Source organism: Pleurodeles waltl, chromosome 1_2 (genome assembly GCF_031143425.1).
Source record: "Pleurodeles waltl isolate 20211129_DDA chromosome 1_2, aPleWal1.hap1.20221129, whole genome shotgun sequence".
NCBI lineage: Eukaryota > Metazoa > Chordata > Amphibia > Caudata > Salamandridae > Pleurodeles > Pleurodeles waltl.
In genome coordinates, this window is record NC_090437.1 from 75,978,759 (window position 1) to 75,996,117 (window position 17,359).

General features: G+C 41.9%; 1 protein-coding gene across 4 annotated transcripts in view; it reads left to right on the top strand.

The window, feature by feature from the left end:
• The window catches only part of TDRD7 (tudor domain containing 7), a 779,147-nt gene that overhangs the window by 266,218 nt on the left and 495,570 nt on the right, over positions 1-17,359 (top strand). For all 4 annotated transcript variants that reach the window (XM_069236519.1, XM_069236523.1, XM_069236528.1 and 1 more), the window contains one exon: positions 160-749. In XM_069236519.1, coding sequence (XP_069092620.1) covers positions 160-749 — 590 coding nt within the window. The remainder of the gene's footprint in view (positions 1-159; positions 750-17,359) is intronic.

Consider the following 17,359-nt stretch of genomic DNA (forward strand, 5'->3'; position numbering starts at 1 on the left):
CAGATTTGTTCTTTTAATATTCTTTAATCATGCTGTGATTTGTGTGGTCATTGTCAAACATTTTAATGATTTAATTTTTTTTTAGGTTATACTGTAATGATTTTCAGTAATCATTCCAATAAATATATACTTACTTCATAATGTATTGTTTTGTTGTAGTTTGAAAAGGTGTCCAGTCGGGATACTACAGATGCACTTCTTTATCCTGCTGGAAATCTGCAAACCTTTGAAAAGAAGCCATGTGCAGTTGAAAATAACCATATCCAGGAAAGGGTACGAATAGCCGCTTCATCTTCCCAGCCGGAGTCATTGAATAAACAAAGTATTCCAGCTGGTAACGACGCAACACACCGTGGTCTGAAAGATAAAATAATTGGACTGCTTCAAAAGTACAGCAGCGGTTTGTGGGTAGATGCTCTTCCCAAAGTCTTTGAGGATACTTACAAAGAAAAGTTTCCAGAGATTGTTTTGCAGAATCTTGATTTGTTGTCTGACATGTGCACTGTGGACTATGTATCTCTCAACCCTAGGAAGGCAATTATTTATGCTAAGACAAAAACAAACAGCAATGTCCAGACGCAAAATGATGATCCAGGGTCGCTGGTTGGACAAGAACATTCAGTGGAATGTGAATTAGAGTCTGAGAGAAATGAGCCAATCCTCGACCCTCCCCCCTTAGTCATTCCTAATGAGGCATCTCCATCTGTGCTGGTGGTAGAACTAAGTAATACAAATGAAGTTGTCATCAGGTAAGTTTATTCAATTACTTGATTTCTTAATGTAGAAGAGTGTTTCCTGTTGCAAGCAAATGTCCCTCAGACCACACTGAAACATGGTTTGGGATTGTTGCAAATGTTTTTAGAATTCCTTAAGGACAAAGCGTCTGGACTAAATCAAAGGGGTAAAATAATGTCTTCTAAAATGCACCCAATTTTGTTCACAACCTCAGTGCTGTTTAGATGTGAAATCTATAGCCGTAGCCAGATTGGTGGATACTAGGAGAGAGAGGGTCCAATACTGAAAAGGGGGATGGGCACCCACTCCACTTGAAAGAGAAAAATATCCCCCTGAACAAACCTCCTCTACACTCACACACTTCACACCAATCACATATTATAAAAGTAACTTTCATACAGTACCACAACACTGTAAGGCTCACAATTATGTTATAGAAATATACAAAATAATTTATTTGATAAACATTTATCAGGGTGAGTATCACTTGGCGTAATAAATCATGAAACCGTGTTTTCAACCCCACCTCTTTCATACAAACTCCTTACACATACACAAAATAAATTATAAACCCCTCACCCCCTTCATTAAATATAATAAAACCAACTTTGCCAGGAGACAAACACAACATGATATCTTTTTTGTCACTGATATGTCTAATTGTTAAGCTTGTTGTTGGGAGAAACGTTTAGCAATCTACAACAAAATGCTACATGCAAATTCAGTGTTAGTTCCACATCAGCGCTTTTCGGTGGTTTACAATGATTAACACCACCTTCTTCAGGACACAACCAAATGATTCTCCCAGTCACAATAAAAGTTTCTTCTCACATCTCTTTTTGTCCCCACAATCCTTCAGCATATATCTGCAGCCTTCAAGGAAGTGGCTCTGTGAAAAATATTTGGTTGTGTCCTGGTGGTTTTTATACTACACTGTTAGTCTCCAATAGCTCATGTCTTCCAGCCCCTTCCCGCTATCCTCTATCCTGCTTTTTGGCCCTCCCATTCACTGTGCACAAGAGCATCCCTTTGTGCTTGTTTTAGCTTGTTTTACGATCTTGGGTCTTTCTTCATGCCAGCTGCGTGTCCTTGACTTTCTCACTGATGCAGCCAGTATGCTGTTGAAATGGTCACTCATCCTATCCTCCACTGTCCAGTATGTCTGCTGTCTCAGACCCAACACCTGTGCTCAGCTGTTGTCAGGAGATTACCCATTAAATCAAACTTCCACAGGAGAAGATGCCTTTTACCCAACTCACTCCAACAGACTGAAACTGATTATCTGCAACCTGCACCTTCTAGGGGGAAAGGGGAATGGGATAGAAAAAGAGAGACCACCTCCAGATCCTGTTCCAGCCTATGTTTCCCACTTGAAGATAGGATATTCAATGTGTGTCTCTGAAAACCGGCACCTTTCTTCTTATTGGGATTTTCTTTAAAAGAAGGACCTGCAGTCTGGTGATAACAGCATAGATAAGTACATTCCTACTGTGCATTCAACTGTTCAGCCATTCACCTTCACCCAAATCTATCGTTCTCCTAACCTGGCTCTTATGAGAGACTAGCCTCTCTCTAAGAGAACAATGTTAACTTAATATCTTCTTTTCTCCAGGAGTCAGAGGTTTCCAAGGTTCTCTGGAAAACAGTTCAAAAGTTCACAAATGTAGAAACTACTAATGTCTTTTACAGGAAACAAAAACTCCTCAAGGTTCAGTTTTCTCAATCACAGTCTCTAGGAATTAGTCTGAGCACTGAGGTTTGTCTCTAAGACGGACAAGTCTGCAAAGCAAAGAGTTCTTGAACACACACACACACGCACACACACACTCCCACACTCCCCCACACTCTCCCCCACACTCTCCCCCACACTCTCCCCCACACTCTCCCACACACTCTCCCACACACTCTCCCACACACTCTCCCACACACTCTCCCACACACACTCCCACACACACACACACTCCCCTTACTGCAGTTCCCAAAGCCGATAGCCAGTTGTTGGAAGAAGGGAAAAATTCAGCTTCTTCAAAAGGGGAAAAAGTAGCTGGTGTGCACACTGTAACAAGAAAAATAATTAATTACTCAAAACTGGGAGAATTCTCTATGAAACAAAGCACCTCGGGAACACTGCTCATCCTCCTCAGGATGACAGTTGAAGTGCAGGGCTCCCAGAGAGAAACAGCTGGAGGGAAGCTTCTCCACAAGACTAAGGTAGAAACAGTAGATCGCTGACCTCACAAGGACTTGCGGCCACCATCTTGAGTGACAGTTAAACCTAAAGAAGCTAGATCTAAGAACAGCCTCTGCAAGAGCCACTGGGATTGAGGACGCAGCTGCAACCAACGTGGGTACAAGGAAAAAAGGAATCTTTTTTGCTGAGGGAAGAACTTAACAACACTGGCAATAGTTTTCCTGACAGCTGTACAATTGACAGGTTACCTCTCCTACCTTACTCTACAAGAGGAGTACCTCCATTTTGTAGACCCTAACCTCATTCCGCTATTGCTACCTTTCTTTTTTTTTAAATATAAGTTTGTGGACATTTTTTGGAAAAAGGGAAAAGATGTAGAGGGGAAGAGGGAAGTTTCAGGGTGATTACTGCACCAAAGTTAAAGAAAGGCAAGAACATCAGGATCATTTTCCAAAGTCACATTGGCAGCTGGTGCAACATACAGTGGTTCATTGCAACAGTACTGAAACGCAACCCAAGGACATTAAGCAATCAGGTCCTCAATGCTCAGACTCCAAGTATCGGTAGTGCCTTCCAAAGCCTCATCTCTCTCCCCCCTCAGACCTACTCTCTGATGATGAAAGTTCTGCTGGGTGGGCTCGCTGTAATATATGTCCGGTACAATAGTAGATGGCTACACTTCCACCCTGGCCTGCTTAACATAGGTCTTAAAAGGCAGTCAGATTTGTTCAAACTTGTTTTGTTTTGGCTGTGACTATCCGAGTCAAACGTTCCATGGCAAAGATGTGCCAAACCGTGGTACACCAGAGCGTAAGGCTTAGTTGACAAGGTTTCTTCCAAGTCTGGGCCACGGTCTGTTTCGCTGCCAGAAGGAAGTTGGTGGTCAGCTTGCCGCTTGGGGCGGTATAGGGGAAGTCCTTCCCGCCTCCTCCAGCAGTAGCACCAAGGGGTCCATTTGCAGGTTTACTTAACAAATCAGATGGCTCAAGAGAAGAACCTCTGAATCGCTTTACATGTAAGCATTGCCACCGCATTTTTAGGGAAGGTCCTGTGACCTCACATCCTCTCCAACAGAGATTCGAAGTCCCCAACATAGCATGGAATAGAACTTGAGTAAAGTACCATCTCGTAATGATCTTAAAGGCATTAGCTTGTTGGAGGCAAATGGAAGTCTCGACCTCTCCTGACCAGAGCTGTTGCCAAGTCTTGTGGGAGAGAGAGATCCCTAAATCCTGCTTCCACAATGACTGATAAAGGTGTTGCAGAGGCTGCAAAGGGACTACCAAAGCTGCCTACATTTGAATGAAGCCCCTTTGGGGGACCCCTGAGAGAAGAGCTGATCTAAAGGTGATTTGCTCTGATACCATCAGCTTTCATTAATGAAGTATTTACCCAAGGAGGAACTGAGTCAGGCGGAACTCGTTTGCAGTAGTCATGTGAAAATGCTGAATGCATGACTGCCTGGCTAACACAACCCATCTTGGTAAATATCTCCCAAAAGTCTGCAAAGTGAGTTTACAGCATCACCGGCACAAACTTTGGGTTGTGTATGATGGGGGTAAGTGTATGTGGTGGGCTCCTGATGGTGGTTAATTTTATCCAAATGGCGAAGGAGGGTTGCTTGAGCATAGAGTGGGGATTGTGGAGGTGGAAAGCCGTCCTGGGGCTTCAACCACAGGATGTGCTGTAGGGGGTTAATGGAGTCCCCTGTTCCAGCAGTACCGAAGGCTTGGTGTGGGGCAGGTGGTGCCAATCGAGAGGGGGACTGCAGTTGTGAACTGTGAATGTAGTGGGCTATATGTTTGGGAATTCCAACCTGCCATCCACCTGTCTTTTGTACAGTGATGTTCATGGTGTTTTGGGAGTGAAATTATGCCGCACACACTGCAAGTGTTGTTTTCGAGTGAGCGCGAAGGTGGTGCTGGGAATCCAAAAGAGCAAAGTATGAGTCACATAAAGCAGGCTGGGAGGTTATACATTTTCACCACATTAATGCGGCGTAGGCATGATGTATTCCGCCTACCCAGTTGTAGAGGTCCTTTAAGAGAGCCTCCAGCACTAGAGACATGTTGTATTCATATAGTGTGTGAAAGGAATTAGTCAGGAAAACCCCCTTAGTAACGTAGGGATGTAGTCTCCCAGGGAAGACCCAAAGGAGGAGAGCAGGGTTCGAGCCTCATAAGCAGGGTCCGCTACCCCCAGACATGTAGATTTTGTTTAGTTGATATGTAACCCTGACACCACCTCGAATTGTTTTAGTTAAACTAACAGTGCTGGAAGAGTTGTCTGGATATGTAAAAAAAAAATAAAAAAAAAAAACATTTCACATCATCTTCAAATAAAGTGAGTTTTTAAGTTTCACCGTCAACTCGAGCCCTTGAATCTCAGTGTGAGTTTCTAGACAGTGAATCATTGGTTCTATCGTAAGGGTAAATCTTAATGGGAACAGAGGACAGCCCTGTCTAGTGCCCCTACTGAGGGGTTATCAGAGGAGAGAAGGTACCATTGACTGATGCATGAGGTCGGGTTGTTGTAGCTGGACATCCGAAAGGTAGTCATAAAGGGGGCTAGGCTGATTTTCAAAATGGCCACCCGGACGTATTGCCAGTCCACACGATCAGGTCTTCTCCACATCAAGTGGGAGAACGAGGATGGTGGTTCGGGTTTGCTCTACCCCATCGATCATATTCACGGCTTATCGAACATTATCACATGCTTGTCTACTTCTAAATAAATAAAAAAAAACTCCGGGCAACGAGATAGCAACACAGGCCAGATGAAATGGAGGCGGGAAACCGGGATGCAGATAAATATTTTGACATAAAAATGTAGTTGGGTCCTGGGACTGTAGCAGGTGAGTCGGACGTCTTTTGTGTCCCTGAGACTTCACAAAACAGGATGTAAGCCCTTGGAGTTACTTTGGTTCTGGGATGTAGAGATGCAGGTCCTGGCCTTCTCACTTCCAGGTAAGCAGGGCAGCCCAGCAAAGCAGTTTCTCTGTCTCTGACATCTCAACAGGGTAGCAGTGCTTGGAGCAGGACAGCAGTCCTTCTTCTTGGTAGAGTATCCACAGGTCCAGAAGGGTACTGAGTTAGTGGTTTCAGAGGTCAGGTACTTATACCCAGTTGACCTTTGAAGTGGTGGAGACTTCAAAGAAAGGTCTTTGAAGTGCACAGAGGCCTTCCCTTCCTGCACTGATATACTTGATGGGGGTATTCATCCTTTTGTGCCGGTCAGGACACTGCCCATTCAGGTCAAGTGTCAGCCCCAACCTCCCATCTTGCCAGGATGGCCCATCTGGCTGTGGATGGACCATCAGTCACACCTAAATTCGCTTTGTGTGTGGCTGTCTAGAGGGAATGCACAAGCCCAGCTATCACCACACCCCAGACGTCTCGTGGAGACTAGCAGCTGGTACAAAATGGCTAAATTAAGAAGATGCCAACTTTCTAAAAGTGGCAACTGCAATTTAAAATCTGACTTTACCATAAGTAGACACCAAACTTGACAAATGTATCTCTTCTAGAGTGTGAATTACACTTCTAAGATGTAATACTGCAATCCCAATGTTATCCTATGGGAGAAATAGGCCTTGCACAAGTGAAAAACTAATTTGGGAGTTTTTCACTACCATGGCATGTCGTGCCTTTTAAATACATTGCACCTTGCCCTGTGGGTCATATAGGGCCTACCTTAGGGGGTGACGTACAGGTAAAAAAAAAAAAGGAAGCTTTAGGCTTGGCAAGAGGTTTATCTTGTCAGATGGAAGTAGCAGTGTAAACTGCATAGACAGCCTGAGCCATGGTTAGAGGGCTACTTAGGTGGGTGGCACAATAAGTGCTGCAGTCCAACTAGTAACATTTAATTTCCAGGCCCTGAGCACATGCAGTGCACTTTACTAGGTACTTATAAGCAAATTAAATATGCCAATTAGGGTTACGCCAATGTTACCGTGATTTAGGGGAGAGAGCACAATCACTGTAGCATAGGTTAGCAGTGATGAAGTGCAGAGACTCCTAACACCAGCAAAAACGAGGCCAGAAAATAGAGGCAGGGAAAATGTTAGGGGGAAGACCACCCCAAGGTTGTCAGGTTTGACAGCCTTTGTGAAGAACAGGCTGTGGGGTATGTGCTTGGTTTCAATGGCAGTGTTACTGTAGACTCCACCATAGTTGTTGTGAATGATTTAGTGTACATAAAAGAAATAAAAAACTTAGCCAAGGGTTCGACCAGCAGTTCTCTGTAGGCTTTATAAAGTGAGGCTGAGACCCTATATGTCCTGGACTCTAATTGACTTTCAATTGATGGACAGCCCTCACTACATTGAGGCTGATGGGTTCCTCCAGCTCCTGAATTAGTGTGGGGTCTAAATGGGGGAGGGCAAAGTCTTGCAGATATCGCTTAAGAGTGGACTCCAGAGGTGGGTAGGTCTGGTACAGTGTTGCTTAGTAAGTCTTGGAGATGGAGAATGTCTGGTGTGTCGATGTATGACACCCCCATCTTGTCCCGGATGGAGGATATATAGTTTCTAGTCTTCTTCCATCGCAGTTTGTATGGCAGTAATCTAAGGGTTTTGTCCCCCTTTTCATAATAATTTTAATCCTTGTAAAATAGTTTCTGCTCTGCGTCGGTCAGATAAAGCTGATCGATCTCGCCTTGAACCGCTGCAGTTCCCTGTAGACGCTGTGGGAGCATGTCTCCTGGTGCTGGGTCTCAAGTCACAATAGGCAGACCTCGAGATCCTCCTTCTTGGCTTCAACTGATTTGACAGCGGTGGATGTATGCTTTGAGTCCTCCTCGCAGGATCTCCTTTTCTGCATCCCATGCAGTGTCACAAGGCACAGCTCCGGTGCCCTTCTCCTGAGAGTAGTACTCCCAATAAATCTAGCACTGAATCCCCAAGTCTCAGATTGCTTTTTTATTTATATACCATGTTGGGGTTGTGTGCTATATAGAGGCTCTTGCATCTAATATTAAAAACACTTGGTCATGGTACGACAGGGTTTGGGTGCCTATACAGGCTGATAAAATATAAGGTTGGAATGAAGCGGCCACCAAAAAAATAATCGATCCGCATGCAAGTTTTGTGAACATTAGAATAGTGGGTGTAATCTCTCCCCAGCATGGGTCACTCCAAATATCTAGCAAATGATAGGTCCTGCATGTCCTGAGTTAGGGCTGGTAGGATCAAATAGGAGTTGTAGCGGGCCACAGAGATACCAGTGTATTTTCTAATATTGTGTTCAGATCCCCTCCAATGATTAGGTCCCCTCCAGCCAAATTAGTAACAAATGGGAACAGAGTGCCATTAAATTCTTTCTTTGTTGTCATTTCTGCCATAAATGAAAAGGAGCGTTGCCCGCCAGCAACCCAGTCTAGCTCTCAAGCCCACCACTCTGCCCCTTTCCACATATGATTTGTCTGTGGTTAAGGGCATGCCCTGCTTAATTAGGATGGCCATCCCCTTGGTTTTGGTGGTGCCACGAGCATGGAACTGACAAAGGTACTGGTAGTAGTGGGGTCTACTAATATCAGGCGCCATGAGGTGGGTCTCTTACAATATGGTAATGTCCGTCTCTTCAGTATGAAGCCCCTTCAAGAGTGCCTTCTGTTTAATTGGCGAATTGAGACCCTGAACATTCAGTAAGCTATATTGAGGGGTGTGCCATCCGACCAAGAAGGGGAATTATCACTCCGATGCTAGGAATGTGTGGGATAGGTCACAACCTATGTGACATGGCACCCCAACCCTGAGGGAACTCTGTATCTAATCAAATGTGATCTGAGAAGAAGTGTGTGTTCCCTGGAACAATAAGTGGGAAAGGAATAGTAACTGCAACACGATGAAAACCAAAACCTTGTTCATTAGGAAAGAACTGGCATGGCGCCTGAGAGGTGTACTTTGGTCAAGGCAAAAGGGGCAGCTCATCAGGATACTCTGGGGCCTCTGTCCACCCATCATGATGAGTAAACATGGACTACACTGAAGCCACTTGAGTCTAGTATCCCATCTAGACTCCCCAGGGATCCCTGGCAGCCCCAAGCCAAGGACCACTCAGCACATCTGTGAGTTCAAAGGGCAACCAACATCTGGAGAGCAGTCATTCAACATCCGAAAGTGGCAAGACCTTCGATGGTTGCACCAGTCTGTTGCTTTCTTGGTGGCCTTTCAGGTTGTCTTCAACGGCGCCCTTTACCATGCATCAACCCCAATAGGGCAAGCATCTGTCATTGAGGCACTGATGCTTTCAGCTGAATGGTTCATATATAGCAAGCTTGAGCCTTGCCTGTTGTATATGAGGTGACTCGCTTGTTGTTCATGTTGAAGACTAGATGAAGTGCAAACAGGATTTTCTTGTCACTTAAATCGATCAGTACCTTGTTGAACTCTCACTGCTTGGCCTGCATCAGGAATGAGAAGTCTGTGAAGAGGGTGAGAATGTCGCCCCTGAAGATGATGGAGTCCAGTTTACAAACTGCTTTCAAGATAGCTTCCTTAATATGCTAAAAGAGGACTATAGGCAGAACATCTGGTGCTAGCTGATTCCGCTGCTGATATGAGGAGAGCACTCAATGTGTGTGGCCAAGGTTAAGATCCCTGAAGGAATGACAGTATAATGCCTCCACATAGGACTCCAGTTCAGAGTTGGGGATGCTGGCACTTACTCCTTTAATCCAAGTCCCCTAATCCATATGTTATTTCGGCAAGAGCAGTTTTCGTAGTCTTACAATGCGTTCCTCAGAAGCAGTTGTTGGACTTCTAATGTCGACACCCTCTCGTCCAGACCATCCTGAACCTGATGCCCCCCCAAACTACCTTTCTTTCAACTGATCTTTTCAGTCACTGGCATATTCTCTCCAGCTATGATGCATTGCCTGTTCCTGACTGCTCCCATCCTGCCTCATTTTTATTCTGGTTGCATTCTGTTTATGCCCATGAGCTTTGTAGTATCCTTTGACTTATAACATCATTAAAATCCTATTTGTGAGTGTGTGCTCTTTATTGAAACACAGTTCTTGTCTATTTTATTCTCAAACCTTCACAGCACCAATCACATAATTGAGGTTTTGCATGTTTGTTCCTGGGCCAGTGCAGCTCCTTACAGTATGCCTCCAGGACTGTGATTACTATGGGGGCAGTTTGCTAGGCTTATGGAGGTAACTAAGCAAAAGGGGCTGTGGAATGAAAGATGGTTGCTAACAGTGTCTGTTAGCCTTGTGCAAATGAAAGGGGATAAACAACCTGCAGCGTAAAGTGAAAGTATAGATGGCAAATGAGTTGATGAGCAGAATGGTGATGTTTGATGTCTGAGATGAGCTAATGCAGACAAATGGAGGTGGAACATGTGCATAAAGAGAAAATGGGGGCATTCTTACAAATTGGGTCTCTAGTTGGCAGAGGTATGCACCCTGTCCAAGTATTCTAGCCAGGGTAAGTCAGTTATACACCATCAATTAACGTGTGCTCACCCCTTAGTATCTTGGTACAGAGCAGGCGGGTAGGCTTAACTTAAGAGGCAATGTGTGAAGTGTTTTTGCAACACTTGAAACAGTAACACAGAGAAATCACCACAAAACGATGAAAATCCAATAAGTAAAAGTTGAGATTTGAATTTTTTTTAAATACCTGCAAATATAGTGTGTAGAGTCTTAGAGTCCAAAAGAGAGATCTGGTCACGCTAAACCGATTCGAATCTGAAAAGCCAAGCTGACCACTATGGAGCACAGGTAGGATTCAGAGAACAACCATGTCTTGCTAAAAAAGTACCTTTGGAATGGAGGACGCGTTAATGTTGAAGCTCTGATGTGAGGAGCAAAGGTGAAGATGCGTCTGTTTCAATCCTCACAATCGAGGATGTGTCATTGACGAACACTTCGAGAGGAAAATGTTGCGTTGAGTCACGTAGGTGGCGATACAAAGGTGATGAGTCTGGGCTGAGGGCGATGCGTAGATCCTTAACCAAGCAGTCAATGTTGCGATGTCCTGAGTGGCAGAATTGATGAGAGATGCAGCGGTTTCGATCAGCTCAGTGACGGCATTGTGTGGATTTTTGTAGAAACAGCTGCAGAACCCACTTCAAAGGGCCCACGGCTGGATTGGTACCAGTTGGCAGAGCAGGACTCACAATTGGCAGAGTCCAGAAGCTGTAGCAGAGAGTAAGTGAAGTTTTTGATGTCCCTCAGACTTCAAAACAGAACGCAAGCATGCAAGCCTTTGGGGTCACTCTGGGTTCAAGTGGCGTAAGCCCAGTCTTTTTCACTCAGGCAGAGAGGGCAGCAGGCTGATCCGCACAGCAGAAAAGCAGTTCTCTTGTAGGGGATTTCAATGTGTGGTCCTAAGTGTTTAATAGTTCTGCCCGCCTGTGGGGACCCTGGAGCACTTTTTCAAATATAACTTAAGTGTTAATGTGGCTTCTTACTTCAGGAAGGCCTACATAGAGATTTGGTTTTATGTAAGTTGAACTTTAAAATTGTAAAAGTGAATCCTACTTTACTGTTAAAGTGAATTTATTATTATAGTTGCATAGGTACTAAACATGACCGGTCTACTCCTTCTCAGTCAGGAATTACACTTCATTAAATGTAAGGAATCCCCAATGTTAACCTATGAGAGGGGTAGCTCTCACAGTAGCGAAAAACGAGTTTGTGAATTTTTCATTACTAGGACATGTAAACCTTAAAAGTATGTGTCCCGCCTTTTAGTTACATAGCACCCTGCCCTGTAGGCTACCTAGGGCCTACCTTAGGGGTATTTATTTGTAATAAAAGGGGAAGTTTGAGGCTTGGCAAAGAGTTTTAAATGCCAAGTCGACATGGTAGTCAAAATGCACACACAGGCTCTGCAGTGGCAGGTCTGAGAAATGTTTAAAGGCTACTTAAGGGGGGTGACACAATCAGTGCTGCAGGCCCACAAGTAGCATTTAATTTACAGGCCCTCTGCACATATAGTGCAATTTACAGAGACATATAAGTAAATTAAATATGCCAATTGTGGCTACACCAATGTTACAATGTCTTAGGGGAGTAAGCAAATGCACTTTAGTACTGGTAAGCAGTGGTAAAGTGCCCAGAGTCCTAAGGCCATCAAAAACAGATCAGTAAAAGTGAGGCAAAGCAGGCAAAACGTTTGGGGTAAGACTACTGTAAGGCTGACAGGTCTCACAGGCATGAAGCCTGTATGAGGGGAGATTTCTGGGACAACCCTTGGACATGTACTGGCAGAGTGGGCAAGGGGGTATGCCCGCCTGTCTTGTAAAAATGTTGAGATTTGAATACTGAACCTTTGGTAAGAGGGATGGCAGATGAATCCTATACTGAGACAATGGTAGAAACTTGGATATAGAGGCTGCAACTGTGGAATAGCTGTGGAGTCTATTGAAAGTGGGAGAAAAGGAAACAAGTTTGAGCATCTAAGGCAAGAAAGACATGTGAGAGGTAATCAGTTTTTGTAGAAGAGTAGGCACTGATGCTCACTTCTAGAAAGTAGAGAGCCAACAGGCTGAGGGTGGCTAATTTATTTGAGAGCCAGAGGTAAACACGTCGTGTATCTATGCTGGCCCTTGTAATGGATGGAAGAAGTAGGTGGGGCAAGTTGCTTTCTTTACAGGACAAGTAGATTTCTGTTACTCTTTGCCCATTGGACAAGTACATTTTTTAGAAAATTACACAACTTTGAATATATTACTATGTAACATTGCTCCAAACTAGCTTCAAGTTACTGGATGACTTTTGCATCACCTCTAATAATTTCATTCTGAAATAACCACAGAATTATGTTTGCCACTTTTGACCTCCCTCTTAATATCCAGAAGAATTTCCCTCTAACCCCCGCCCAAACATCCCTACTCACCCTCACCCTTACCATTGGTATTATGTTAGGTTTACAAAGCCGCTTTAGGTAGAGTAATGGGCTAAAATGAAAGTTTCCTTTTCTATCAGTATTACTTCTGACATAAATACTTATTTTGTTTATAAATGAGCTACATTGGACCTTGAAAAGTATTAACAGATTCAAGAGAGGGAGAGCGAGGAATTACTGGACAGATCATTGCCTCCAAAGGAGAACGATGTACGGACTAATTAGAAAGATGAGCTATAAATTGTAGTTTGAGTCTGGCATGGAAGATTTACTTAGTTATCTAGAACAAAGCAGACTGAATTGATGATGGTCCAAGGCAACTGAGAGAACCAGATTGTCCTGAAACCCTATCTCACCACAGATAGCCTAATAACATGTTCAGCAGGATCAGTAAGTATCAGTGAATATTCTTTATCTGTAATACCCCGTCCTAAACCTTCATTCTACTGACTAAAGTCAACAAAAATGAAAGACCTCTACCAGGAAGGTCTCCAGCCACTGAACTTCAACTTGCCCTCATAGCGGGCACTCTGGAGCAAAACCGATTATTCCATGGTTGGATCATTTTATCTCTGTATTCAACAGATATGCACTTGCTAGATCTTTGTACAGTCAGGGATCCAGTTAGTCTGTGAAATGTAAGGATTTATAAACTGTTTGTCAAAGAAGAGAAAACCATGGTTTGCAATTGGAAAGGCATTTAAAAAAAATTGATAAACTTCACCTTAATACAGGCACTGCTTAAATGTCTCGCAAACAAACAACAAATTAGGTCTGAAAGATTTCTTTCCTCTCCAAAACTTTTTTACTGGAAAAAGGATGGCTGTTCAAGTAGTCTCATATGCGGTGATGACCTGTGTCCCTTAACTGAGGATTTATAGATCTCCTTTATAGATATTAACCTTCTTCAGTGACATGTTGAGGAAGCATCATTAATGTACACTGATTTTTTAGTTCACAAAGAGCCAAAGACAACTGAAAATGCAGGTTTTTAACAGATTCACAGGTAATTTCTACTGGCCGTTTTCTGCAGAACTGTTTCTGTGTTCATTTTTTTAAAACATATGTTCAGAATAAGAATGTAATACATTACATTTTTAACCTAGTTTATTTCCCCTCTTTTGTCTACCATTCTCCAACATCTGGTCCACCCTGATCAAGTTGGCCATATCAAAGAGTCACACAGGAGTCATAGTATGTAGTCCAGGTTTGTACTCATTCCATAATTTCAGGTAGTTTTATCCAGCAGAGAGGCCTCCGACAAAAATGCCTAGAACTACCACTTTCATTTAATACCGTTATATGGGCTTGTAACTCTCTCTCTCTCTATCAGAGTTTTCTTCAAGGCTTTAATATGGAGCTCAGTTCAGAATTCTGCTTTTTCTGTGGATATATTATCTGAAATCCTTAATTCAGAAAAAAATGCCATTCAGGCTTGAAATTAATGGATAACTTTGGTTGGCTGTCAGGCTGAAAAATCGACTGGAAAATTGTAGGTATTGCCAATCACCTAAATCCGCTTTCCTTCCCACATTCAGAGTTGGAATTTAGGCTAGTGTAAAGAAGGTACAAGTTAGTAATTTTTCCTGAATAAATGATAGAAATATCATTGAGGAATTTTAGAAGCTGTGTTTACAAAAATTGACAGTACAGTTATAAGAAGGACATAAGTTTAACAAAAAGAAGATAATCCAAAATGATGTGGGCAATATTAAATAGGAAGAATGGTGGTTTTGAATGGCCTTCTGAGCCTAAAATATTATGCATAAATAATCAATAAAAATACCGTTGTCATGATTTTAGGTGAATAGATCCTCAGTCTCAAATTGGTGCTGCATTTAAGAGACCATTGTGAATTCATTTAATTACATTTCTTTGTTATGTATTGAAAATTCACTGCATAAAAACTGTTACTTAAATCTACAGTTGCTCTGTAGAAACAAATATTTCCTTGCTACAGTGACTCAATTTGTATGTAGAACAATGCCCTGTCGTGGTAGCTTAACATTGACATTTAACAATAATTATTTTCTTTGGAAATCCATAGGCACATGTGTGAATACCCTAGGTTAACCATATCTGACAACAAACTATGACTGTATCTTTTGAATTCCTGAAAATTAATTGTGAAATCATAAATATGCATTTTAAGTTATAGGAATCTTCAAGTGACTTGCCACAGTCAGTGTCCATGTTATCCAACAATCATCTTCCTGAAATCAACTCTTGTGCTCTCTTCAGATAATCAAAAACCGATTTAGTAGCAGCATGTAGGTATAACCAGTGATGTTAGTGTGGCAATTGATATATGTAGTTAGTAAGGAAACAATAGATCTGGTTTTAAAGTGTGAATTCATGCAAACACAGACATGAACAAATTTTGCTTGCACTGTTTGTGATGTGGTGTGGTGCACCTATATTTTTGCGCCTCCTATGTTTGTCATGTCTGTGAGTACTCAAACATGTGCCCAAAAGATCATGGATATGCAAACACTGAAAGAGGCAGGTGCACAGAAATAGTTTGTGCCCATTTGTGCACACCGATGTTTGCATATGCAAGCATGTTAAAGCCGGAGCTGTTGACTAGAACAATGCTTTTTCTTATTGTTCTGCCTTTAATTAAAAAATATGACAATATGTTTCCAACAGTTGTTTCCAATAAGGGAGCCCGCTATCCCGAAACAAATTGTGTTTTTACATTTTTATTATAATACCAAGGAAACTTAATTTAAGATCCCCTGTCCGCCTCATTGTATAAAATAGTCTTTTCTTTATTGCACTGTATGAAGTTTGAATTAAAGCTTCAACTTCTTGTAGACATGCATAAAGGTAAATGACATTTATAACTTACAGCCCTATTGGTAAACCTCTTTGTTTGCCTGGTGTGTTCTCCTTAGGTTGCTGACGGAATGCACCTTCTGTAATTTTCCAGTGGAGGAAGAATATTATGTTTACTGTTTTAGATTTTTTTTTATTTAAAACACCTTCTTTAGAGGCCGTTGATTACATTTCCACCCTCTTTTGTGGTTGTTTCTGGTTGCTGTAATTAACATAAGTTGTTTATTTTTTGTTGGATAATATTCGTGTGTACCCTGCACTTCAGCACTTGAACAGGTTATTTTTTCAACTGTTCAGCTTTTACATCATGAATACCAACTGGAGCACAGGTAACAAAAAGGCCCCCTAACTCATTACAAATTAGTTTGCAGGTCTGCACTTAGGAATTACTGGACCTGTTTTTTCCATTCTGCAGCATTTTAGAGCAGATAGCATCAGGTAGTGTGTGTGTGTGTGTGTGTTTTTTTTTTTTTGCGTAATCCGTTATTAACTTGTGTTAATCTACACCAGGTCTTTCTGAAAATACTTTTTAAAAATTGAAATACATACCTAATGCAGACAGATGCTAGCCCCCTATACCGTGTCTGTCTATCCATATTTTAATAATCCAATAAATAATCCCTAACAATGTCAAAGCAGTTATCTAACTTCTGATTAATCAAATATTGACTGCAAATGGCTGAAGAGGTCTGATTTAAGGCTCTCTGTTTTTTACTTTATTTATCTTGCTTGCATTAGCTGTGGAAGTCAGCTAAGGCGGTCTCTAATGAGACCTAATGGGGGAAGGAAAAAGACATAACAAGCTTTGTTTATGATGAAGAGATTGCTGGTAAATGAAGTTCTTAAGTGTCTGCCTCCTAGTTACCAGGCTGATTTGGAAACGTTAAAAGGGGCATGAGATGTGGTCATAGATTTAGAATGCAGTATAATATAATAATAATAATAATAATATCTTATTTTCTTTTATTTTCTTTTCTGACCGCCTTTCCCTCTGTGCCTGGTCCACTAAAGCCAGACGGAAACCATAAACTTAAATAAAGGTAAATCATATTACCTTAAAAATTGAGATAATCTGAATTGCATTCATCAATCCAGAACATCCAGCAACCATATACATATACCGCTGTGCATGTCATAGCAATTTATGTTTTCTTCTTCTGTAATACAAAAAAGGATCTCATTAATATACTGTCTAGAAAAATATTTTTTTCTGTGCTGTACCCTATTTACTTTACCCAGTCTCCCTGTGACCCAAATCTAAAAACAAATGTATGACTTAACTGCTTTTAAGTGAGTCATTTTAAAACAAAAATATATATATAATCCTTGTTTAAGCAAAAGCCAGGTTTCAATAACCATCTCTGTGATCAGTATTTTGGTCCACTAATAAATAATTCCATTGCCACGCCAGGGTGATCAGAAATAACAATTAACTGGTTGTCAATTGACTAATAATCCAAATATTAAAGCAAAACCAATTCTAGTGAATTCTGGAGAAATAATTGTCTATGAGGAAAAAGCAGGTATATTCCTTCTACAGTGAAAGGAATAGCCCCAAAATAGCATGCAAGTGAAGTTTGGAGGACAATTATTTACTGGGTTGAAAACACCCAAGATCAAGTTAGTGGAGCACCTATCAGAATTGAATTAGATACTGCATAAACATTGCCACCAAGTATGATTGTACTAAATATATTTCTTGGAGATGTAGATAAGGTTCTATAAACAAATCAGAA